The sequence below is a fragment of the Panthera onca genome, chromosome C1, assembly GCF_046562875.1.
Source record: "Panthera onca isolate mPanOnc1 chromosome C1, mPanOnc1 haplotype 2, whole genome shotgun sequence".
NCBI lineage: Eukaryota > Metazoa > Chordata > Mammalia > Carnivora > Felidae > Panthera > Panthera onca.
The window spans coordinates 219,263,191-219,286,297 of record NC_138346.1 but is presented as its reverse complement, the minus strand read 5'-3'; the positions used below and the strand labels follow the sequence as shown (position 1 = coordinate 219,286,297).

Genomic DNA, 23,107 nt, shown 5'->3' with positions numbered 1-23,107 from the left:
GGGCTTGCATTCGGCCCGTGACCGCCCCGAGAATTCTTCTGGGTCCTTCCCAACCCCTCCTCATCCTGTCGCCTCTCCATCTGCTAGAGGGAGTGGTCAGGGATGGTTAGAGAAGAAAAGGACTCTTCCAACACCTTTTAATAAACTTTTGTCCAAGTTTATTTATTGTTGAGAGAGAGAGAGACGGAGAGAGCGAGCGGGGGAGGGGTAGCACGGAGCCCGATGCAGGGCCGGAGCTCACAAACCCTGAGATCGTGACCTGAGCCGAACCGATAGTCGGACGCCCAGGTGCCCCTCTTCCACACCTTTTAAAAAGTTATTTGTTAAATAAAATTGGGGCAAAATATAAATAGCACAAAATTGACCACTTCAAACGTACCGCTCCGTGGCATTAGGGCACAACATTCCCCCTGTGGTGCAGCCGTCATCACCGTCCATCCCCAGGACGCTTTCCGTCTTGCAGACTGAGACTGAAACTCTCCGCCCTAAACGCTAACTGCCATTCCCCTTCCCACCTTCGGTCTCGAGGAGTCTGACTCCTCTGTGTGCTGCGTGCGTGTGGCATCACACAGGGTTTGTCCTTTTGTGCCTGGCTTCTTTCACTAAGCATAATGTCCCCGGGGGCCATCTGTGCTGTGGCAGCCATCAGGATGTCCTGCCTTCTCAGGGCTGAGATTCCATTCTGTGGATCTCCTCTATTGTGTTTCTCCATTCATCCGCTGATGGGCATTTGGGTTGCTCCTGCCTTTTGGCCACTGTCACTAATGCTGCTGTGAACGTGGGTGGGCAGACATCTTCTCTACCTTTTTGTTTTAAATTTTTTATATTTATTTGTTTTTGAGAGAGAGACAGAGCACAAGCAGGGGAGGGGCAGAGAGAGAGGGAGACACAGAATCTGAAGCAGCTCCAGACTCCGAGCCGTCAGCACAGAGCCCGACACAGGGCTCGAACCCATGAACTGTGAGATCATGACCTGAGCCGAAGTTCGACGCCCAACTGACTGAGCCACCCATGTGCCCGTTTCCCCTTTTTATAAGGACCCCAGTCAGATGGCTCAGAACCCACCCTCATGACCTCTGTAAAGACCCTATTTCCAAATCAGGCCACATCCTGAGATTCTGGGGGTTAGGACCTCAACAGAACTTTTTGGGGGGTAACGGTCGCTGTGGCCCCCCCCCCTTTGCAATGCAGTGCACCAGGTGGTGTGCTTGGGCGGGGCTGGGTGGGGGGGGAGCGTGGCCACACTTCCAGGCCAAAGCACTGCTAACCAGGGGCCCTCGGGGCTCCCACCTCCTGCCTCCGACGCTGGTCACGGAGGAGGAGCCTCGTCAGCCTGGGTCCCTGACCAACAGACTCTGTCCTCGACCCAACTTTGACGGGGCCCCTCTGAGCCCTCTTCTCGCCCCCGAGGCCCCCATCCTGGCCTCCCCCATCCATGTTCGGCCAAGTCAGTTTTGGCAAGAGTCCTGCAAGGCCAGTTTTCAGAGTCCCCGGCCCCTTGTCATCCAACCACACCCCTCTTCTTCCCCTCCCTGTGCGTGAGCCCTCGGCCCGCCCCTGGAGAGGAGCCCCCACTCTTGCTGCCCCGCTTAGCAAGGTCCATCCACGACCCCCTCAGGCTGCTCCTGGGCTGGGGGCCCCGCTCACCTGCCGCATTCAGAGTTGAGTTCAATCTCTCTCGCCTGCTCTACTCCTTGAATAAAGTCTTCCTTCCCGTCCTGACGAGGGTCGGAGGAATTTTTCTGCAACGTGGCCAGTGGTGCCCAGCGAGGCAGGCAGCAGGGTCCAGAAAAGCCGTGCTGTGCTCAGCCCCTGGGGCCCGGCTGGCCGCTGCCACGGCGTGCCACGGGCTGTCCCACGGACTCCGTGGTGCCCTTGGGGCCCAGGGCAGCGTCTGGCGCCTGGCAGACACTCAGTAAGTGAGAATAAGTGAAAAGCCCAAATGCCAAAAAGACAGACAGAAAGGCAAAGTTAGAACTAATTTGCTTCTGAGCTCCTTGGCGTCCAGACTGCTGACGGTGAACATCAGTGAAAGCAGAGGTCAGTGCCACATGTGATTCATTAGGCCCCTGTTTTGTCCTCCTTCTCAACCACCCAGCTGGGCCCGGTCCCTCTAGGATGGCAAACAGGTGGTGGGACTGAGGATGAGGGTAGTTAACGATGATCATAGTTAACAACAGGTCATCTTTACTACGCGCCTCAGCTCTTTATCTACTTTTCCCGACTGAATCCTCACGCCGGCTCTGTGAGCTGGGGATTATCTTTACCCCCATTGCAGAGATGAGAAAATCGGCCCCGAGAGGGGACGTGGCTTCCCAGGGACCAGTCATAGGAGAATGTGGGTTCCCACCCAAACCAGACGGGGTTTCGTGCGTGAACGTGTGTGTGCGGGTCTGTGCGCGTGTGGGTGTGCGCCACGTACGTGAGTATGGGACCCGCGCCTGGACCGACGCCTGCAAGGAACACAGGGTGGCACTCGCGGTGTGACCTGGGGGTGCCTCGCACGCTCCTTGCTGCGGGCTGTGCGAACGGAGCCCCGCTCTCAGACAAGCGGTGCGGTGAGGGAGCAGGCTTGCACGGGGCGGGGATGAATTCAGAGGGAGTGAGTGTAAATTAAGAGTCTGTCGCAAAAATTCAGGGGAGAGGGGCGCCTGGGTGGCTCAGTCGGTGAAGCGTCTGACTTCGGCTCAGGTCATGATCTCACAGTTGGTGAGTTCGAGCCCCGTGTTGGGCTCTGCACTGACAGTGTGCAGCCTGCTTGGGATTCTCTCTCTCTCTCTCTCTCTCTCTCTCTCTCTCTCTGCCCCTCCCCACCTACCCTGCTGGTGCGCACGTGACTGCTCTCAAACTTAAAAAAAAATTATACAAGAAACGAAATGCTTCTTAAATTTCCATATCGGAGCCACGGCAGCGGGGTCCAACTTCAGGTAAGGCAGAGCACTGATGGGGGGTGGGGGGAAGGACAGAGACAAGAAGGGACCGGGCCGCCGGGGCCTCGGCCGCCTCTCCTGGGAACAGCTTCTGGGTCCCCTCGCGGGCAGGAAGTTAAGACGAATCACAGAAAATTAGGCCAAATGGCACGGCCTGTTTCTATGGAGACGTCAGTGATGCCACACACGCTCCCGGATCCCGCAGGACGCGGGGCTTCCGGAGCCGGTCCCGCCCGGGCCTGAGCAGGCGTACCCGTGAGCCCGGCTCCCGCAGAGGCCGACCGTCCACGGCGTCCTTCCGCTGCCCGACCGCGGTCTCTGCACCTGCCCTGAGGATGCTGCGGGCCGGAGCCCTTCCCCCCAAGAAGCGCAGCCTGGAGCCCAACCCGCTGGAGAAGGGCGTGCTGCTCCTGCAGAGCGTGGCCGGCCACGGCAGCTGCGGGTGGCACGGCCTCAGCAAGTCGGCTCGGGCCCTCAGCCGCTTCTACAGGAAGATGGTACGGGGTCCCGGCGGGCGGACGGCCTGCTTCTGCCCCTCGACCGAAGGCCTCCAGATACGCTCCGGAGATGGCCCCAGAAGGGCAGATTCTGGGGGGTGCAGAGCCCGTGAGTGAGGAGGCACCGTCCGCCTTGAGCCTTCCTCAGAGGGGTCTCCAGGAGGAGCCAACGGGGAGAGGAGAGGATGGGGGGGGAGGGGAAGCACAGCCGGAAGGTCCCTGGATGTACCTCAGGCTCCAGGAGACCAGAGAGCCAACCCAGGGTCCCCAAGGACTCCCCAGGCGGATGCCGCCATGTCTCCAGCCGGTGCACATGCTGTCCTGAAGCTCGCGGTGCTCGGGGAGAGGGGCAGGCGGCTTCCAGGGTCTCCTCTCTCAGTGTCTCGTTGTCCCCACTCCACCAGGACGGACGCAAGCAAGACGCCAGCGCCGAGGACACCAGCTTCACGGCCGAACTGGAGGAGCTGAGAAAGCTGTTCCTCGCGCGGCCTGACTGCCCTCGGTTCAGCACCAGGGCCACGTCCATGTGTCCTTACGGTGAGAGCCACCGACCAGGGGGCTCCCGCCTGAAACCGCCTCCTTCCCCCATGGAGTCGGGCGGCATTCCCTGCTGGCACATGTCAGCCAGAGCGGCGGCCCGCGGTGGCTGTGCGCGGTGGCCGCGGTTGCTGCTGCTGCTGAAACTCGCTGTGTGGGCAGGAGCCCCAGGTGGAACCAGCAGCAGAGGCAGAGGCCGAGGGATGGGAGGGGGAGGGGTGGGAGGAGGGAAGGGTGGGAGGAGGGGGGTGGGAGGAGGGGGGTGGGAGGAGGAGGGGTGGGAGGAGGGAAGGCTGGGAGGAGGAGGGATGGGAGGAGGTGGGTGGGAGGAGGGGGGTGTGGGAGGAGGAGGGGTGGGAGGAGGGAGGGAAGGTAAAGCCTCCTTTCTTTTCCCTGGTCTCCTTCAGCTGACTCAATACGCTTGGGGGAGGGGGGAGAATGTTGAAAATTCTGGAAGCTGCCAAAAAGGGGTCATAAGGCCAAAGACAGGAACAAACCCCTGTGAGGAGCCTGACAGCCGCCTGGTGGTGCCAGGCCCCGTTCTGACCCGGGAGAACCGGGGGCTTTGAGAGGGCAGCCGGGCACACCGTGGTCACCAAGGGGTACTGGCCAGGCCAGGCAGCACCCCATACCCCTCAGGTCCCAGCCTGCACTGGGCCCACGTGCCCGCACATGACATTGTCCGAAGGGACAGGGCAATGGAGGCTTAGTGCTGTGGCCGGGAACAGGAGCTTGTTCGTGTCCGAGGTGGGGGCCCCTACCAGCGCCCCTTTGTCAGGCCTGGGACCTCAGCGGCCTGTGCTCCCCATCCAGGACTTGTGGGCTGGGCTGGCCGGGATGGCTGGGGGACCACAATGCGTCCTGCATGCTGCTCGTGGCGCGAACCGTGACAGCTCGGGGGCAGCTGGGTCTGCCCTTCGGGACAGAGGGGCTTCTCAGATACCATGAAGCTGAGCCTTTTTTACAGGAGATGCGGGGTCCTTCCGGGGAGGGGTGCCTCCATTTGGAGAGACTCAGCTGCACCTGCTGCTCTGGGCCGGCACACCAACGCGGGCAGGAGGACGGAACCGTGTCTACGTTCAGTCCCAGGGTTCCCGCAGGTCCCCTGACACGGCACCTTTAATCCCACCTGAGGTTTACAAAGAAATGGAAGCGTGGCTCCTGCCCTGGAGGTCATGGAAGGTGTAGCCTTAGCGGCCATCAGCTGGCGTCTTGAACCCCCTGCAGGTTCAGCCATCTCAGCCGAGTTATCCGAGGAGTTGCGCGTGGCACTCGATTCCTGGAAGGCGACCCAGGACCCGTTCTCCAGCCAGCAGGTGGACGGTGAGGGCAGGGCCGGCTGCCACCGGGGTCCTCTCCTCATCATGCCAGACCCGAGGCCTCTGCCTGTACCTGCCCCCGGCCCCTGCTCTCCCCAGGCCTCCCTGATCCTGCCCCGTGGGGACCACCTGCCTGGCTCTGTGTCTCTGACACAGGGTGCGTCCCTCCTTGAGTAGAACACACTGTTCCCACACACGAATATACTTTCTGTCCTTTATCCAAAGACGATCTCTGCACGCAGAGGTCTCCTTTGTCTGAACGCCAGGAAACCCCTCACAAATGTCTGGGCCACCTGGCGCACCACGGCATCAGCATGACCCCTGCTGTCCTGGCCCCCAGGCCCCGGGAATCTCGCAGGGCTGCTTTCACCATTTCCCTCCCTTTCTTCAAAACACACTTGGGCAGGTGGGGAAGGATGGACAAGGGTGGTCACAAGTAGGGGTGTGGTGAGCCCGGCCGGGCAGTGAAGGGTTTCTGGGGGGGACACGATCATGGAAGGCCCTGGGACAGCTCAGCATGGGACTAGTCTGACTGCCCCCCGCTTCTCGACAGGGCGCCTCCTTCCCTTTAGTAAGAGCGCCTGTGAGTTCAACTATTTGAGGACAAGCGAATCCCGGATGATAAGCCCGGTCCCCAGCAGCCCAGTCCTAGCGCACAGCCAGCTGAGAAAGCACGTGCCCTGGTACATCTCCGTCATCCATGAGAAGGTACGGCCGTGTGCAGAGCCCTGGGCACAGACCCTGAGCCGCATGCCCCAGCTCCGCATCCCGCTGGAGAGGAGGGCCGCGGCCACCCCAGGGGCTCTCGTCCGGGGATCCGGTCAGCTGTTCAGGCAGGTCCCCAGACGCGGCCGAAGCTGACCCCCAGCTCCCTCTTCCGGTTCCGTGAATCAGACGTTTCCAAACCCTGCAGCCCCCGTGCGCCTTCACCCCAGTGGGCAGCGGATTAAGCTGGCGTGGGTCCCACCCCCTGGCATGCAGCTCGCCCCACGAGTCATGACCTCAACCATTCACATGCCTTTGACCCGATATTTCCACTTGGGAGGATGTATTCTTAAAGATTAACAACCAGCTCGGTGTGCAAAGATCTACCTACGAGTTGATTTGTTGGGATTTGATTCTCTGCATCCTTGTTTGTGACAGAGGACGGCCCGTAATTTACCTGTCTGGTAATTCTCTTGTTTGCTTTTGGTGTCAGAGTAAATCTGGCCTCTAAAGAAACCACCAAGCGGTGCCCGGGTGGCTCAGTCGGTTAAGCGCCCGACTCTGGATCTCGGCTCAGAGCATGATCTCACGGTTCATGGGTTTGAACCCCGCATCCGGCTCCATGCTGACAATGCCGAGCCTGCTTGGGATTCTCTCTCTCTCTCAAAATAAATAATAAACTTAAGAAGTTTTTTTTTTTTTTTTTTTTTTTTTAAATTTTTTTTTTTCATATTTATTTATTTTTGAGACAGAGAGAGACAGAGCATGAACAGGGGAGGGTCAGAGAGAGAGGGAGACACAGAATCTGAAACAGGCTCCAGGCTCTGAGCTGTCAGCACAGAGCCCGACGCGGGGCTCGAACCCACGGACCGTGAGATCATGACCTGAGCCGAAGTCGGACGCTTAACCGACTGAGCCACCCAGGCGCCCCAAGAAGTTTTTTTTTTAAAAAACCATCGAAAAGTTGGGAGGCATTTTCTCCCTTCCGTTCTCTATCCTCTGGAAGGGTCTACACAAGATTGGTGAAGAATTCATCACTGAGGACTCCTGCAGAGTCCTCAGAGAGAAGGTTCTACAAATAATGAAGTCACCTCCTTGAAAGATATTCAGAGTTCCTTCTCCCTCTTGTTTCAGTTTGGGGAAGCGATGTTTTTGTTTTTTGTTTTTTTTAGGAATGTGTCTGTTTCATGTAAATTTTCAAATTTATTGGCCTAGTCCTGTACAGGATGGTGTTTTATTACCCCTCTAATTTCTGCAGAGAGAAAGCATGCCTCTTTTCCATTCCTGATGGTGCTAACTCCTGCCCTCTCTCTTTCTCTCCATCTGTCCTGCTAGGTGTTTATCAACGTTAATAGTCTTTTCTTAGAACCTGCTTCTGTAGTTGTCTTAAAGCTGGTGAAGCTTTCATGGCCGTCATGGAGATGAGCACACAAAATGTTGAGTAGCTGGTGGGCACACAAAACCCTGAGGGTGTGGGTCCATGGGTCTTCGTATTACCTTTGATTCCCGAAACTGCCTGGACATTTTCTGATAGATTTCACAACTTTGAAAGTGTTGACATCCTGGGACCACTTTGGGGAAAGCCTGAGGCTCTAATTAGCTAGAGCCACACAGATCTGTGTAAAAGAATGTTCTTTGCAACACGGTGTTCTTAGGCAAACAGCGGGAAGGGGTATTACCAGCTGGCGGATGTGAACGGGCCTGGGGAAGGGCTGCAGGCTTGGCTACCTCCAGGAGCTCGGAAAGTGTCCTTAGGGCTGTCTTTTCCTCATCTCTGCCTGGTCTGAACTGGCCGAGGTGATGCTTCATCACTGGAGGGAGGCCAGAGAGCCACCTGCAGCCACAAGCCCCCAGTCGCACCGAACATGCCCTTTCCAGCCACCGCTGTCCAGTTTGGGACACATGCGTGGGTCTCGATCACTATGGCAGGGGAAAGAGGTGCGATTTTGGCAAAGTCATTTTAACGTAATTGTATAAGCAGTTCCGCATTCCTTCAGATCCCCCCACCCCCCGCCCCCGCCATGCTGCTGGCTCCGCCCCTCCCCCCCCATGCTGCTGGCTCCGCCCTCCTGCTGGCTCCGCCCTCCCGCCATGCTGCTGGCTCCGCCCCTCCCCCCCCATGCTGCTGGCTCCGCCCTCCCGCCATGCTGCTGGCTCCGCCCCTCCCCCCCCATGCTGCTGGCTCCGCCCTCCCGCCATGCTGCTGGCTCCGCCCCTCCCCCCATGCTGCTGGCTCCGCCCTCCTACTGGCTCCGCCCTCCCGCCATGCTGCTGGCTCCGCCCCTCCCCCCCATGCTGCTGACTCCTCCCTCCTGCTGGCTCCGCCCTCCCGCCATGCTGCTGGCTCCGCCCCTCCCCCCGCCATGCTGCTGGCTCCGCCCCCTCTCCCCTCCCCCACCCTCCCAGATCTTCGTCCACCCTCTCCTCTGCCACAGCCTCAGCTCTTTTCTGAAGCCCTGAGGTGGATGGCTAGCCCGTTGGTTCCCTCTGGGCCCCAATCGGTGCGCGTGGGGCTCGGAATCCGTGCCCTCCGTGGCCTCGGCCTCACCCTACAAATCTCCATATGTCTTGATGTTGATCATTGTTCCGTTTCAAACTTCTAACCTCCTTGGCGCATCTGCTTCTTTGACTCGTGGGCCCCGTGGAAGCCTGGCACTTAAATCCCAAACATCTGGAGGGCTTCCTAGCTGCCTCCTTTTCCTCCGGCACCTGTGCCTGGACCACCTCCCTCCGGCCTCAGCTCAGATCTGCTGGTGGCAAGTCCTCCGGTTTCCGTTTGTCCAAAAACATCTGTATCGTGTCTCCGACTCTGAGGAACTGGGGGCACCGAGATTTTGAGCACAGAAGGTGGAGGGGCAGACGGCGGGGCTCTCTGACAAGGCCCCGGGGCGGGGGTGGGTGGCTGGGGCCAGGCCTGAAGGGCAGGTACCAGGAGCCCACCCCCCAGGCAAGGATTTGGGACCTGCCCTTAGGCAGGGGTGGCTGGGATTTCAGGGTGCCTGAACGGCAGGCCTGCCCTTCCTGGGCTCAGAGCTGCCGGTCTGCAGGCGCCCGGAGAGGGTGGGCCCGGGAGGGGCTCGAGCGGCACATGGGGGCCACCTGCGCTTCTGTGCAGGATCACTGCCTGCGGACGCCGGGGGAGGAGGTGCAGCGCCTGTCCCAGCTGGAGGTCCTGCTTGGGAAGAAAGACGAGGAGGTCGCGGCCCTCCAGGAGGAGAGGGAGGCCTTGAAGAAGCAGCTGAAATTCCTCCTCCAAAGCAAAAGCCAAGAGATACTGGTATGTCAGGGCACGGGGTGAGCAGGGGGCCTGAGCCACGAGCTCTGCCGCTAAGGGTCCAAAGCTCCGGGTAGCCCTCGGGCCCCCCCGCAAGTGCCCCGTCGTCCCGGAAGCCTGCCACGTCCTGGTGGGGGCGGGGGCTCCACGTAGAAACAGACCCCTGTGCTTTGCTGCCCGCTTGCTTGGTCCCTGGGGCCGGAGGTGTGTCTGTCTGGACTCCGCTTCCTTCCCGTAAGATGAGGGCCGGATCCTCCGAGACCCTGAAGGATGGAAGGAGCCCTGAAGGTGGCATCCGGGGCTGAGACATGGACCCGGTGGGTGTGGCGGCTCAGATGAGCCAGGTCTGTTCTGCCTGCAGGACGTTCAGTGTCCTTGCCTATAAAGCAGGGGGGGGGGGTGCTGCCCCTTCCCAGGTCTGGACAGAGGGCTGAACCAGGCAGGTGCTGGTAGGGCTCGGGGAAGCAGTCGCCTGGTCTTTTCTAAAACTTGATTTCTTTCATCCCTGAGGATACAGCCCAGCATTATGCTGGGGGCACACATGAGGCAGGGGCGGGGACCCCCGAGATGCCACCAGAGAAAGCTGGACCAGACACCGATGGCACGGTGCCAGCAGGCAGGGGCAGCAGGAATCTCCGGGGGCCTGGGGGCGTCAGCCTGCCTTCCCTGCTCCCCAGCACCCCTCCCCCGGGGGCGCTTAGAGAGCTGTGAGCCACAGGAAACATGGGCCTGCTCACGTGCAGGCCACCGCGCCTCTTCTCAGCAACACAGCACCCTTGGCAGGAGGACGCTGGCTCCCCTCCCTCCCCTGCAACGTGGAGAGGCTGCTGTCCCCTTCCAGAAGGACAGGTCTCACCCCCCGGGGGAGCCGAGGCTCACGCAGGCGTCTTACAGGAGCAGCCCTCAGAGTCTGCACCAAAGCCCTTGGGGAAGCTGAGCATCCTGAGACCCTTCTTCGGAGACGAGGAGGAGTTGCAGCACAGAAGGCAGGTGCGGGCCTGTCGGGAAACGGGGTGGGGGGGGCGGGGCGAGGCCTGACCCCGGGCCACATCTGCAGGGCAGCCGGGCGGGGCCCAGGCCACGGTGTCCCACCCGTAGCTCTCACCTGCTGGCCTTTCCCCAGTCGTAGGCCCTCAGACACACCTGGGGGGAACAGGTGCAGGGTGGCGGGACTCCAGCCCCCCTGCCCCGGGGGGTGCCAGGGTCTCCGAGTGGACGAGGCTGACCCTGCCCCGGCTTGGGGGGGCCGCGGCCCCACGCCCAGTGCACTCCTGCCCGGCGTGCCTTCCGTGTCCCAGCCGCAGGACGAGTGTTCCGCGACCCGCAGGGGCAAGGACCTGGAAGTGGATGGCGGCCAACAAGACGAGGCGGGAGAAGCAGAGGGCGGGACGGGCAGCGGGGAGGCTGCGCCCGAGGAGGGGGCTGAGGTGGAGGAGGTGGAGCAGCTGGAGGAGGAGGAGGAGGTGCAGGGGGCCGAGGCTCAGTCTAAGAGAAGCTCGAGCTCCCTGGAAGAGGCCTTCGAGCGGGAGCTGGTGGCCCAGCTGGAGGAGTACGAGCAGGTGATCTGGGAGCTCCAGGACGAGCTGCAGGTGACCAGGACCAGATACTCGCTCGCGACAGGTGCGGCCGCGGGGCCCGGGAGCCTGGGGGGCGGGGCGGGGGGGGGGGCAAGGGACGGAGGCCCGCGGGGCGGGAGGCCGCCACCCTCAGCCCGGCTTCTCAGGCCCCTCCCCTCGCTCCTCTCCTCCACGGCGCTCACGCAGGAGCCATCACGTCCTTACAACGCCGAGTGGGTTTCCAGGAGTCCCGGCTGCGGCGGGTGCACACGGAGAACGAGGCCCTGCAGAGGGAGCTTCGGGAGCGGGAGGACCAGCTACGCGCCATGTCCAACAAGGTGGCCGTGCCCTTGTCACCCTGGCACTGGGAGCCGGGAGCCGGGGCGGCCCCGCACCGTCCACCCCGGGCCGCTCGGCTCCGGGCCGCTTCCCAGGAACCCCGCCCCGCGTCCACCCGCCCCTAGCTGAGCACCGTGTTTCCTCGAAGTTTTTCACACTCACAGCGTAAAGAATCAAGGAGTCCCACAGGCTCGTCGCCCCAGTAGGTGTGTCCACCCTCCTCCCCCTCACGCGCCCCTCCCCCACGGCGGCCGCTCTCAACTCTTCCTTAGGAATCGCTCTGCAGGTTCCCGGACGGCATGCTTCCAACGCCCGTTCTGGAACTTTCTGCATCATCACATTATCTATTGCTTCCTCCTTCCTCCCCTGCCTGGGGTCCCCAACGCAGGGAGGTCCGCCGGTGTCCCCCACCCAGGACCCCCAGGGGGGTGCGGGTAGGGGCACGTTGTCAGCAGCACACGCCTGCCTGGGGCTGAAACACAGGCTTCCGGAATGAGGATTAAGGTCCACTCTCTCTTCTGACCTACTCCCGCGTCTTCATGGGAGTGCATCCTGCAGCGATCTTTTGATAAAAAAATGAGTAGGTGGGGGCACCTGGGTGGCTCAGTCGGTTGAGCATCTGACTTCGGCTCAGGTCATGATCTCGAGGTTCGGGAGTTCGAGCCCCGCGTCGGGCTCTGTGCTGACAGCTCAGAGCCTGGAGCCTGCTTCGGATTCTGTGTCTTCTTCTCTCTCTGCCCCTCCCCGGCTTGAGCTCTGTCTCTGTCTCTCTCAAAAATAAATAAACATTAAAAAAATTTTTTTTTTCATAAAAAATTAAAAAAAAAGGCCTTCTGGGGTGCCCAGGTGGCTCGGTCAGTTAAGCATAGGACTCTTGATTTTGGTTCAGGTCGTGATCTCACGGTCCGTGGGATCGAGCCCCAAGTCAGGCTCTGTGCTGACAGCTCAGAGGCTGGAGCCTGCTTCAGATTCTGTGCCCCACCCCCGCTTGCGTTCTATCTCCCTTTCAAAAATGGATAAGCATTAAAAAAAAATTTTTTTTTTAAATGAGTAAGTGTAAACTGGGGGGACACCGTACTCTGTGAACGGCCTGCTTCTACTTGGCGGCAGAGTGTGGCCGGGACAGCGCCTTCCGTCAGTGTGTCCCCGCCTCTTGCTCGCCCGGGCCCACGCCGGGTGGCGCGGTGCCGTCCTGGTCCCCGGTGCCCTGAAAGCTGGCAGACTTGTGCCATCGCGGCCGGTTCACCGTCCTGGGCTCTCTGGGACCAACCGGGAACGCGTGTCCTGTGGTTCTGGAAGCTCACGTTTATCTCGGTTTTTCGTTTCCTCCTCTTGTCTCTCGAACCTTCCGTCCTCCTGGCGTCCCTAGACCCGGTTCCCCCTCCTCTTCCAGTCTCCTGGTCCGTCTGCCGTGCTTTCCTCGTTCTCCGCACTTTCTCCACAGCCTCCTCCCTCCTGCCTTTGTCACACTGACACCTCCCAGATCCGCCTTGTTCTCCGAACAAGATCGGTGGCCGGTCTGACCTCGCGCAACACTCCTGGCTGCCGGCCTTAATTACTGCAACATCTCTCTCTCTCCTGCAGGTGTCCTGTGTCCCTCCGCCTCGGTCTCTGTCGTTCGCGAGAGAGCTTTGCTCCAGCGTCAGGGCCGAGCGGAGTGGCCACGCGGTGCTCATTTTGTGCTTCACGCACAAGGGCACACGGGCCCCCGTCAGCCCAGCGTTCAAGGTCGTCTCGTTAGGGCTTTCCTCTTAATTTGCTCAGATTGCCCCGGAATCTGGCACCTGGGAGGGTTTCTTGCCTGTGATGTAAAGGCCCAGCTGCTGGTGTTCCGGGAGGCCCAGGGGGTGGGGGGGAGCCCACATCTGGAGCCTGGGGTCGCCACCCCCACACTGAGCCTGGCACCTCCCCCGCCGGAGGGCCTCTGCCAAACCCCGGCCCCCAGCCTCCCGCCAGGCTGACAAGGGGCAGGCTCCTCGCCGCTCAAGGTTGGGGACCGGTCTGCCACTCAGTTCCTGCAATGGTCACCACCGACCCCCACCCCACACGAGGCTCCACACCCAGAAGCAGCCGCACCTCCAACTCCTGAGACTGGGGGACTCCGGGAGGGAGCTGGGCGCGTCAGCTGTCCCCGCTGCTGGCTCAGCACCCATCCCCCTTGGCTCTGCCCAGCTCCCCGCGTGTTTGCAGGCCCCCCGTCCCTCTCCCTGCCCTTGGCAGGGGTCCTGCGGCTTCTGTGGCACTGAGGCTCGGGGAGACGGGTGGACACCGGTGTCCCGTCCGTCCTCCCGTTCCCTGAGCCAACCCCCCTTCTGCCTTCCAGTTCTCCAATCTCCGGGAAGACAAGAAACACGAAGAGATGATGGGCCTCATGGAGAAGGACAACTTTCTCCTCTGCCAGGTGACCGCCAGGCGTGGTTAAACGGTCAGCCAGATCTTGCTGTTTTTGCTGTAAGTCCTGACGCAGCGTGGGGGAGGTGAGCCCCGAACCCCCTTCGCAGTCAGTCGGGGGCCCCCCTCCGTCAGGCGTCACCCCCATCGGCAGTGGCTGGAACGCAGGTGCACACAGAGGCTCCTCGCCACTGCTGACTCCACATCTGGCTTGAACTCGGCGACGCCGGCCGTCTTGGGGGGACAAAGGGGCGGGGAACACGGTGACCCTACTCCCCCGTCCTCCCTCCCCCCCTCCGCCCCCGCAGCAAGTGGCGGAGCTGCAGAGCAGACTTGCCAAGCAGGAACACATCATCTCGGAGCTGGAGGCCAAGGTCAGCCAGCTGCAGGACCAGGTGAGCCAGAAGGAGGGCCAGCTGCAGAGACAGAAGTGGCTGCAGGAGGAGATGGGGAGCAGGAACGAGATGATCCAGCAGGCGGAGCTGCAGGCCCGCGTGGCCCTGGAGAGCGCGCAGTCCCGGGTAGGCCCCGCGTGCAGAGCCAGGGCGCCCCAGGCTGGGGAGCTCAGGGAGTGAGCAGGGGCTCAGGCTCTTCCCCCCCTCATATCCCGGCCCCCCTGGCGCAGAGCTGCGCTCCAGAAATGGTGGTGGAGACAGCAGAGGTGTGAGGGGCCTTGCACACTTCGGCCCCGAGGCGGGGGCAGCCTCGCCCGCTTCGTGGATGGAGTCGCTGCCTTGACTTGTGCTGGGAGTGGGCACCAGGGCTTGGCCGCCCAGGAAGGGGGGCTCTGCGGTCAGGGGGTATGCTAGTAACGCCACCATCTCCTTGCAAGTTACGGGGTGCTTGCCATGGGTCTGACACCGTTCTAAGCAGCTCGCTGAAGTGTTCTAACCTCGTGCACAAAGCTACAAGCAGGTATTCTCAGCGTCCTCACTGTGTACGTAAAGGCACCCGCAGCAGGGGAGGTTAAGTAACGCGTCTGAGCCCCCAGGGCCGCGCAGGGGTGGTGCTGGGATTTGAAGAGCAGGATCCCATATCGGAGTCCCTACATGGGACGGGACGTGAGCAGAGGCACAGAGGGAAGCCGAGGTGCCCTCTGCTATGAGGGACCCCCCCCAGGCGGAAAAGGAAACCGGCGGAAGAGCTGACTTGATTTAGAATCCGAAAAGCGGCAAAGGGAAAGGTCCTCTCTCTTTCCCACCCAGAGTGCCTGTGGCCACCCAGGTGCGCCCAACTCCCCATGGGGGGCCAGCCTCCTGCTGGGCGGCTCTGAGGGCATTACCGAGCCCCCCCCCCCCCCCGCTATCTTTCATCAAGTGGTGTCCCACCCAGCTGGAGCGTTAGCGGGGTGCTGGGTGCTGGGGTCTCAAGTCTGTCTAGTAGGGCCTGGAGCGCTGTGCTGAGAGGGTGAGCCTAGGCCTGGGGTTGGCAGGAAGGGGTGCCAGGACCTGCCAGTGATGCCTGAGACAGCCCGGGCGTGGGGCACTGTGGCCGGACACCCCAGCTGATGGCCACCTCCAGTAGAGAGGGCGAGACCCCCACACCAGTGCAATGCCAGCACCGAGCTGGCATCGGTCCACACTGGAAAACATGGGAGCCCCCCCCACCCCCGCCCAAGGTCCCGGGGCTCCTAACATCCCCTCTGTCCCGGAGCCAAAGTGAACCCTCCTGCAGCCTCTTCAGGCTGGTTCCCCCTTGGCCCTCCTGCTCTGTCGGGGCTTCCAGACGCGGAGGCCGAGGAGCTGCTAGCGTGCCGCCGCCAGAACTCGGGGGGCCCTGTCTGAGGGCTTGTGGGGTACAGGCGGGTGGAGGCGGGCTGGGGCCCTGCACGTGCACAGCCAGGCCGATGGCAGCGAGACCAGACAGCCTGAGCCCCGTCCTCGTCAACACCCGGTTAATGCCCTGTCAGCGGCTAGTTACCGCCAGCAGCACGAGGCAAGGAAGGAGGGACCCCCAAGTGCCCCCTCTAATGCTAACAGGGAGGGGCTGACAGGCTCGCAGGGCGCCCTGGGGTCGGGAGGGGGCTGCACCAGTTCCCTAGGGGAAGGGGGTGGCCCGGTGGGGGGTTGTTCAGAGCTCTGGTCCCCCCCTCCCTTTTAAAACCATTTCTTTTTCAATTAAAAAGGAAAAAAAAAGCAGTAGAAAGTCTTAAAGCCTTGGTGTCGGGCCCCCTGGGCCTGGGTTTGGATCCGGCCCCTTGTAGCTCACGGGCAGACCAGCCGGCCTCTCCGACCTCTTCCTGTTTCTGCGGCTGTGAAAAGCGAGGGCACGTCTACCTTCTGAAAAGCTTCAAGCCGGGGTGGTGACTCCCCCGCTCCTTCCCTTTGCTCACAGCTCGAAAGACTAAGAAACAACATCATCCAGGCCACCTTCAGCACCTCCGGGACCAAGTCCTTGGCCACTGAGATCTCTGACTATGACATTCTGGAGGCCTTGCAGGTACATTTGGCGCTGGGCTGCCTCCTTGTCCCCGAGGCCGCATCTCTGGGCGGGCGCCGACTAATCTGCAGCCAGAGGCGGAGGGGAGAAGCCAGCATGGATGCCACGGACCCCCATTCTGGTTCTGTGTCACTGTTCGCCGTCACCCGGGGATCATCCTTACTTTCTGCTCAGGCAGAGGGGGACCGGACCCCTCGAAAGGGTGGCGATGTTGTACAGCTGGCGAGGCTAGCCACTCTCAGCCTTCGGTGACCCCCAGCAGCAAGTCCGCAGGGGATGCACGGGGGGGGGGGGGGGGCAGAGCTGCCGGAGTCCTGGAGGTTCCCCCGCAGCAGGGACCCTGGCCCACCCAGCCTCTTCAGGGATGCTTCTCAGCACCTCGGCATGGCCTCAGCTGGGATAGTCATCTGTTCAGGCAGGACCCTGGCACAGACCCCTCCCTGGCCTTGGCCCACGCTGTCATCTTGCTGACCCCAAACAGAGGCCTCACAGGGGCACGGTGGTGCAGGGAACATGGTGCAGACTTTGGGGATGGCAGGGGTCAGTCATCACCCCTGTGGTCCTCGGCTGAGAAGCTGTGGCCGGGTCACTTGAGCTCAGAGCCACGGAGTTTCCCTCTGCACGTGGGAGACAGCGCGTCTGCCTTGGGGCGTGGTGGGGAGAGGGCCCTGGGAGCCGAGCCCTTGACCTGCACGTGCTCTGTGTGGCCCCGTGTGCTGCTCACAGGGGCTGCTTCGGTCCCCACGCCGCAAGCCTCCCACGGCAGGGCGCTTGCCACCAGTGCCTGTCCCCTTCCAGCGCCCCGTGTTTCCCTGAGACCTGATTTCTTTCCTCTGCGCCGTGGGGGTGGGGCCGCGGCCAGTGGCGATCCCGCAGGGTGGCAAAGGTCTCAGGGGAGGGGGGCCCTGCAAGAGGACCTGGGGGGAGGTCTCTGCAGCCTGGCTACCGTTGCTTGGGGAGAGGGAGAGGGAGGGGGCAGAGAAGAAAAGGGGGAGGAGAAGGAGAGAGAAGGAGGGGGAGGAGAGGGAGAGAGAGGGAGGGGAGAGAGAGGGAGGGGAGAGAGAGGGAGGGAAGGGTCCTCCGTACCACCCAGTAGTCAGGGAAGAATCCTTTCCCCTGCCAGTGTCGGACACAAAGGACACAAAACAGTGACCGGCGGTGAAGCAGGAGAGGTGAGGGAGGGGGCAGGACAGAAGGGCCTGGAGGGACAGGCTCCGTGGCCTCTGAGGTCTCTCGGTCAGGGGCTGCTGGAGATTCGCAGGGGACCTAGTGCTGCTTCAGGGGAGAGCGACCGCGGCCCGTGGGGGGAGGGGCTCTCTTCCCCACTCCGAGTTCTGTGGGCTTCATCTCCCGGGGCCTGACCAGCAGCGGTGGGAGCGTTTTCTGCACAGAAGTTCGCAAATGCTGCAAGACCACAGCTTTCCCCCCCTGGAGAGCCGGTGTCAGTGCTCCGTGCAGGCCCTGCTGCCGGCTGCCCTTGCTGGGGGGGTGGTGGTGGAGCAGCGGCGCCCCCGCAGCCACGGCCTGTGCTCCTCCCCAGAGGATCATCTCTGAGCGAGCAGACTACTACAATCAGCTGAAACAGAAAGGCATCAGGATGCCTCCCCTGCACCAGTCGGAGGCCCCTTCCTCCCAGAGCAAGTCCAAGAAGCTGGCCTCCAAGTAGAGCCCGCCTGCCCACGCGCCCCCCGCCCCCCCAGACGCTGGGCCCCAGCTCGCGGGGCCATCGTGTGTGGCCCGGTCTTCTCGCTTTAGAATTAAACCCTGTCCTTGGCCATGGGCTCAGCTTCTCTTTCCCTCCGGGACTCGTGGGGGCTCGGGTTCCGTCCGCAGCCCCCATCCGCATCCCTGGCTCCTTCCTGGGGAGACCCCCACACGGAGCAAGGGCCCCCTCCAGAGGCCCCGGGGTTTGAAGGCCTGAGCCTGGGTGCCTATCGGCTCCTTCAGTTGGGCCCACGGGGGGCCACTTCCGAAATGGGGGCTTCCCTGGCTGGGGCGACCCCTTTGGAAGAGGGTGAATGGAGGCCGTTTTTCCTGCTGCTGTTCCTTTCCATCACTCTGCGGGAGGGACAGCTCCAGGCGGCCGGCCAGGCACCTCTGTCTGCGTCCTGCGCACCGCAGGCTTCGGGCACATAAACAGGCGCTGAATGAAGGAACCCATCAGGCGCGGCTCTGCTCTCCGCCCGCACCCGTGCGCGCAGCCAGACCCGCCTCGCCCAGGGCGCGAACCGGAGGGACGCAGCGGGGAGCTCCGCAGCGCCCCCCCACCCCACCCCTGCAGGCAGCCTCAACTCTCGGATCAGACCCAGGCGCGTCCGGAGGCTCCGGGCCCCGCTTCTGCGCCCGAGCCCGTCCCTGCGCGGTCTTGGTGGAGGACCCCCGCTCTCACGCCTGGGACCCCCCAGGGCCCAGCGGCTCCTTCGGCCTCTCTCCCTAGCCGCCGCTCGCGCCTGACAGCTCCTCTCCCTCGCGGCGCCCCTTCCCAGCGTGCCCTCGCCCCTGCTACGCCCTCCCTCACACGCTTCTCTTTCCCGCGGTCCCCTCTCCCCTGCGGGCCCTCGCCCCCGCGGCACCTACTGCCTTCCTTCCCTGCAGCTTGCACGCCCTCCGGCGGCGCCCCCGGGAGCACCTGCGGCCTGGGCTCGGCTTCCCGGCTCGCTTCGCCCCTGGCCCCGCCCCTGACCCCGCCCCAGGCCCCGCCCCAGGCCCCGCTCCTCCCGGCCGGCTGCACGTCTGCGCTGCTCGGAGGCCCGGGGGCCGAGGGGCCCGTGGGACGCGCGTCGGGGCGCAGCTTCCTGGTGCGGGCGGACCGCGGAGGTGGACCTGGCCGCGGCCCCCCTGGCCTGTGAGCGTCGCCCGGGAGAGCGGAATTGCGGGGTAGGAGGCGGGGGAGGGTCTGGGCCGGCCAAGCGACCCCCTCTCCCCGCCCCGCCCCGGCCCAACCCGTGGAGGGACGGCCACGAGCCGGAAAGGGCCATCTGGTTCCTGCTGGCCGCCCCGGGACACCCCAGAGCTCCTCCTTTCCCTCCCCGGCTCCTCGCAGAGCCCGTCCTCTACACTTTATTTTCTGTGGGTTTTTTTCCCCCCTATTTTTCAGGTTGGAGGCATCGGCCGCACCTCGGACCTTGACCTGTGGCCTGGGAGGAGGTGAGATCTACTGGCCAGGCTCTGACCACCTGACCACCTTCCTGGGCGCCTGAGTCTGGGTTTCCTCGCCAGGACACTCCCTTTGTAAGTTGTGGGCTCCTCGGGGGTGCTTTGGGAGTGAAGGGGTCTAAGGTATGGGGTGGTACCCGCGAGGGCCCCCAGCTTGGCTGGTGGCTCTGGGCAGCACAGCCCCAGGCTCTTGCTACAGGGCGGGACCTTCCAGTGGGGGGCTGGAGAGTGAGGCCCTCAGGAGCCCAGCTCTGGGCACTTCACTGGCTTCTAGGGGCTTTGTCCAGTCAGGGCAGCTTGAAAGCCACAGTCTCCATCAGTTGGGAATGCTTTCTGGTGCACACGATGGGAATTCCTTGTCCCAGACTTGAACAGGTGTGGGTTGAGTCTTCTCACACAAAGAAGCCCACAGGTGGGTAATGGGTGTGGATTTGGAGACCCCCCACCCTGTCAGGGCTGGCGCTGCGTGGCTATCCGGTAGCAAAATGGCTGCTGCAGCTCCGACCATCACTGCAGGGCGGCCAGAAAGAAGCCGCTGCTATTTCTCTCGTGAGAGCAAAAACCCTGTAGCTCCTGCTACGCCAATCGGCCGAGGTATTAAGCTTGAATTAGCCCCCGGCTGTCATTTAGGGCAGCACCTTGCTGCCTGGAACCGGCTAAGGATTGTGCCCCCAGGTGGAAGGAGGTGGACGTTAGGTAGACAGCTAACAGAGTCGGCCCAGTAGCCCCTTTCCCAGACCCACCTGGGAAAGCGGAACTCACACTCAGTGCGCGCTTGGCCTCCCTTGGGCCTGAGAACGGCCACTGACCTGAGTGGCTGCCACCAAGCAGGTGGCTCCCGCCTGAGAGGCAGGCCTTGAGGCTCCGAGATGGGCTTCCTCCCTTCCTCCCACTGGCCTGGGACCCGGGAGGCACGTCAGGAGTTTAAGAACTGCTGGGTTTCAGCAGTGTCTGTGTCGGCCTCTTGCCGTTCAGGGACCCGCTGTACCTTTAAGCCCCTCCCCAAGTGTCCCTGGGAGGGGGTCCCGGGAAGAGAGGCGCCTGGACGCCCCCCCACCCCCACAGGCCCCAGCTTCTCCCCCAGGCGGTGTCGGGGGAGGGGCTGCAAGTCGAGCAGGCCAGAGGACACAGGACAGGGCTGCCCGCCTGCCCCGGCCAGCCAGCCAGCCTGTACCAGCCGCCGCCCCGTCCCTGTCCTTCCCCGCCTCCGGGGAAGCTCTGGGGCCTGATCTGTCGGGAACGGGGAGGGGGGCAGCAGTTATCCGGCCAAGGACCCGCCGCGTCCAGTCTCCAGGGCCCAGCAGCTGTCCCGGAGGCCCCCGCGAGGGCCTGGCCTGGGTGGAGGCAGCCTCTCACATTCCTGAGGGTAGGGTTTGGCGGATTTGCAGCCTCCCTGGGTTGGATTCCCGCTTTGCCGGCTCCCATGTGACCCTGGCAAGTGGCTTGACCACTTGGCGTCGGTTCACCTGCTGAGCCAGGTGAGAAGGTTCCGGTAAAGGAGGAGCCCGCCGAGAGTGCCTCTGCCCTTCCCCCGCTCCGCCCCCTCAGCCCGCCCCTCCCCCCTCAGCCTGCGCCCCGCCCCCTCAGCGCCCGCCCCCCTCAGCCCCCCGCCCCCTCCCCTCAGCCCCTCCCCTGCCCCTCTGGCCGTAGCCCGGGCAGCATGCAGACCCAGCAGAGTGGCGTCCAGTACAGCAGGTGGGATGACAGCAGCCGGGACGAAGTCCACGTGGCTGCCGTGTCCAGCACGGAGGAGGCCTCAAGCTGGGCGAGGTGAGGGCTGGGGGGAGGAGCCCCGCCCGCTGGGTCACGCCCTCCGCCTGCCGCGTGTCAGCAGAGTGCCAGGCCCTCCTCCTTTCGGGGCCCACTGCCCCCCCCTCCCTCCCCCGCCCAGCCCCCGCAGCCCCCGCAGCCCACTCGGGCTCACGTGCTGGCGGTTCCCTCTCCAGGATCTCCCGGAAGCTGTGCTCAGGCAAGCTGGGCATCGCCCTGAAGGTGCTGGGCGGAGTGGCCCTCTTCTGGGCCGTCTTCATCCTGGGCTACGTCACCGGCTACTACGTACACAAGTGCAAATAAGGCTTCCCAGCACGCACGCATATGCCCGGGGACGCGGGCCCGGGCGGACACCCCTGTACACCAGAATCCCCTTTGCATGCACAGACCCTCATGTACACGGATCCTCGTATACACCAGGTTTCCTCCACGTGCATAGACTCGTCGCCCCCCCCCCCCACAGACCCCACTGTGCAGCAAGCAGTCACTGGCCATCCAGGGGCACGCAGAGGAACAGGGACACAGGTCCTCGATGACATATACACATGCCTCGCACAGGCAGCCAGCCAGGGGCACACGTGGCCGGGAGACTCGGCCCAGTCTGAGCTGGGTCCTCCCTGAGCTGGCGCTGTATGGGGCTGGGGGTGCCTGGGTGGGCCTCTGGGCCCTCTGGTTTTGTAAGGATGGCTCTGGGGGAGGCGGGGCTATGTATGTCCCTCTGCCCCGCCCCGCTCCCCGGGCTGAGACCCCATCCCGGAAGTCGATCCTGGGCAGGGTGGGGAGCGGGCGCCACCCTCAAGTGTTGTCTGCGGTGCGGTGGGCATAGTTGCTCCGGGGCTTGGAGCCAGCAGGAAGGCCGCTGCCCCCGCCATGCCCAGGGCGGATGGGAACCTGTGCACCGATGCAGTCATTAAAAGTCTGTTGCATGAAGGTTGGGTGAGGGCCTCTCCCACGGGGGCCCCCCAGGCGCCTGCCCACGTGAGGCCAGCTGGAGGCCCTCGGACAACAGTGGGAGGCTTCTGGGAAGGGCCCTTCCTCCCACTTGGCTCTGGGACTCCGTGTGTGTCGGCTGCGCCCTCTGGTGGGAAGCAAGCCCCTGGGGGTCGGCCTGAGGGCTGGCAGGTGGCGGAACGTCTTCCTCCCTCGCCCAACCAACCGTGGACAAGGCCTCGAGGCTCAGGCTGCTCCTGCCTGCCCAGCGGATTCCCAAGACCTGCCCTCCTGGGCCTGTGCTCACCCCCACCTACTTGCCACAAGCTCACATCTCTGGCCCTGCAGACCCTTTGTGGCAGAAACACAAAGTTAGGAGAGTGCTTCTTCCCCAAGGACTGAGGGCTGGAGATGAAGGACAGACACTCCTTGTGGGGCCGGAGGTTGAAGGCCACGTGGCAAGCCTGCGTGGCCGAGGCCGAGCTGGAGGGGGAGGGGAAGGGCAGAGACCGCCTTCCCCCCCCCCCCCCCCAAAGACCGGCCTGCCCGTTGGGCAGGGCTGCACCCAGGTGATCCCAGCCAGGCCCTGTCCACCAGGAAAGCGGAGCACCTGGTGGGGTCTGTCCTGGGCGGGGGTCTCCAAGCAGCGATGCTTCAGGAGCGATTGGCTGCGGGCTGGGGGCAAGGAGAGCTGGCTAGGGGACAGCGGCAGAGGGTCTGGTCCAGCCAGCCTCCCATCTCTGGGCCTCGGCACCTGTCTCCAAAAGACCCCACCTCCCAGCCCTGTTTGGGCTTCCACACGGCAGGCCCACGTCTGTCCAGCCCAACTTTGGTGCCCCAGCTGGAGCCACCACAGGGTGGGCACTGGGTGGGTGGGGCTCAGTTGGGCTGCATGGCCTCCGTGGACTCCAGGAGGTTGGCACTCTGCTCCTGAGGTGCAGGGGCTGGGCCTCCCCGAGGCTGGGTGTAGCCACTGCCGAGAGCCGGGCTGGGGTGCTGGACAGAAAGGAGGCCCACGGCTGCTCTCTCTACGGCCGTTCTGGCCTCCCTAGCTCCCGAAATGCCTTGCGGGCTCTGGGGTCATGCTCCCTGGGCAGCCCGAGGGCAGGACGGAGTGGGTCTGCTGAAGGGCAGGTCAGATGGAACTGGCCGGGGACAAGGCTGGAGTACAGTGGGCGGGGGAGGGCAGGGTGGGGTAAGGAGGGGCAGTGAGCAGGTGCTGTCCAGGCACGTGGGTGCTGCTGGGATCAGGGGAGGGAGGTGC

The 23,107-nt window shown here is 63.3% G+C and overlaps 2 protein-coding genes across 3 annotated transcripts; both read left to right on the top strand.

Moving 5' to 3' along the window:
• Nucleotides 1-2,216: 2,216 nt before the first annotated feature.
• On the top strand, nucleotides 2,217-17,762 carry CCDC27 (coiled-coil domain containing 27). The gene is given in 13 exon segments (XM_078452522.2): nucleotides 2,217-3,117; nucleotides 3,120-3,427; nucleotides 3,832-3,964; nucleotides 5,192-5,287; nucleotides 5,837-5,991; nucleotides 9,104-9,265; nucleotides 10,157-10,252; nucleotides 10,561-10,882; nucleotides 11,026-11,156; nucleotides 13,481-13,558; nucleotides 13,857-14,069; nucleotides 15,883-15,987; nucleotides 17,528-17,762. Coding segments are annotated over 13 exon segments (2,166 nt in total). The 5' UTR covers nucleotides 2,217-2,876; the 3' UTR covers nucleotides 17,654-17,762.
• A 916-nt stretch (nucleotides 17,763-18,678) lies between these two features.
• On the top strand, nucleotides 18,679-21,843 carry SMIM1 (small integral membrane protein 1 (Vel blood group)). 2 transcript variants are annotated; one of them, XM_060621170.3, is made up of 4 exons: nucleotides 18,679-18,864; nucleotides 19,085-19,218; nucleotides 20,768-20,913; nucleotides 21,090-21,843. In XM_060621170.3, the coding sequence occupies exons 3-4, from the start codon at nucleotides 20,804-20,806 to the stop codon at nucleotides 21,214-21,216; spliced, it is 237 nt and encodes a 78-aa protein (XP_060477153.1). In that variant the 5' UTR covers nucleotides 18,679-18,864; nucleotides 19,085-19,218; nucleotides 20,768-20,803; the 3' UTR covers nucleotides 21,217-21,843. The 2 variants fall into 2 exon arrangements, with proteins under 2 accessions (XP_060477153.1, XP_060477152.1); XM_060621169.3 differs by having other exon boundaries at nucleotides 18,682-18,864; nucleotides 20,794-20,913.
• Nucleotides 21,844-23,107: the final 1,264 nt, after the last annotated feature.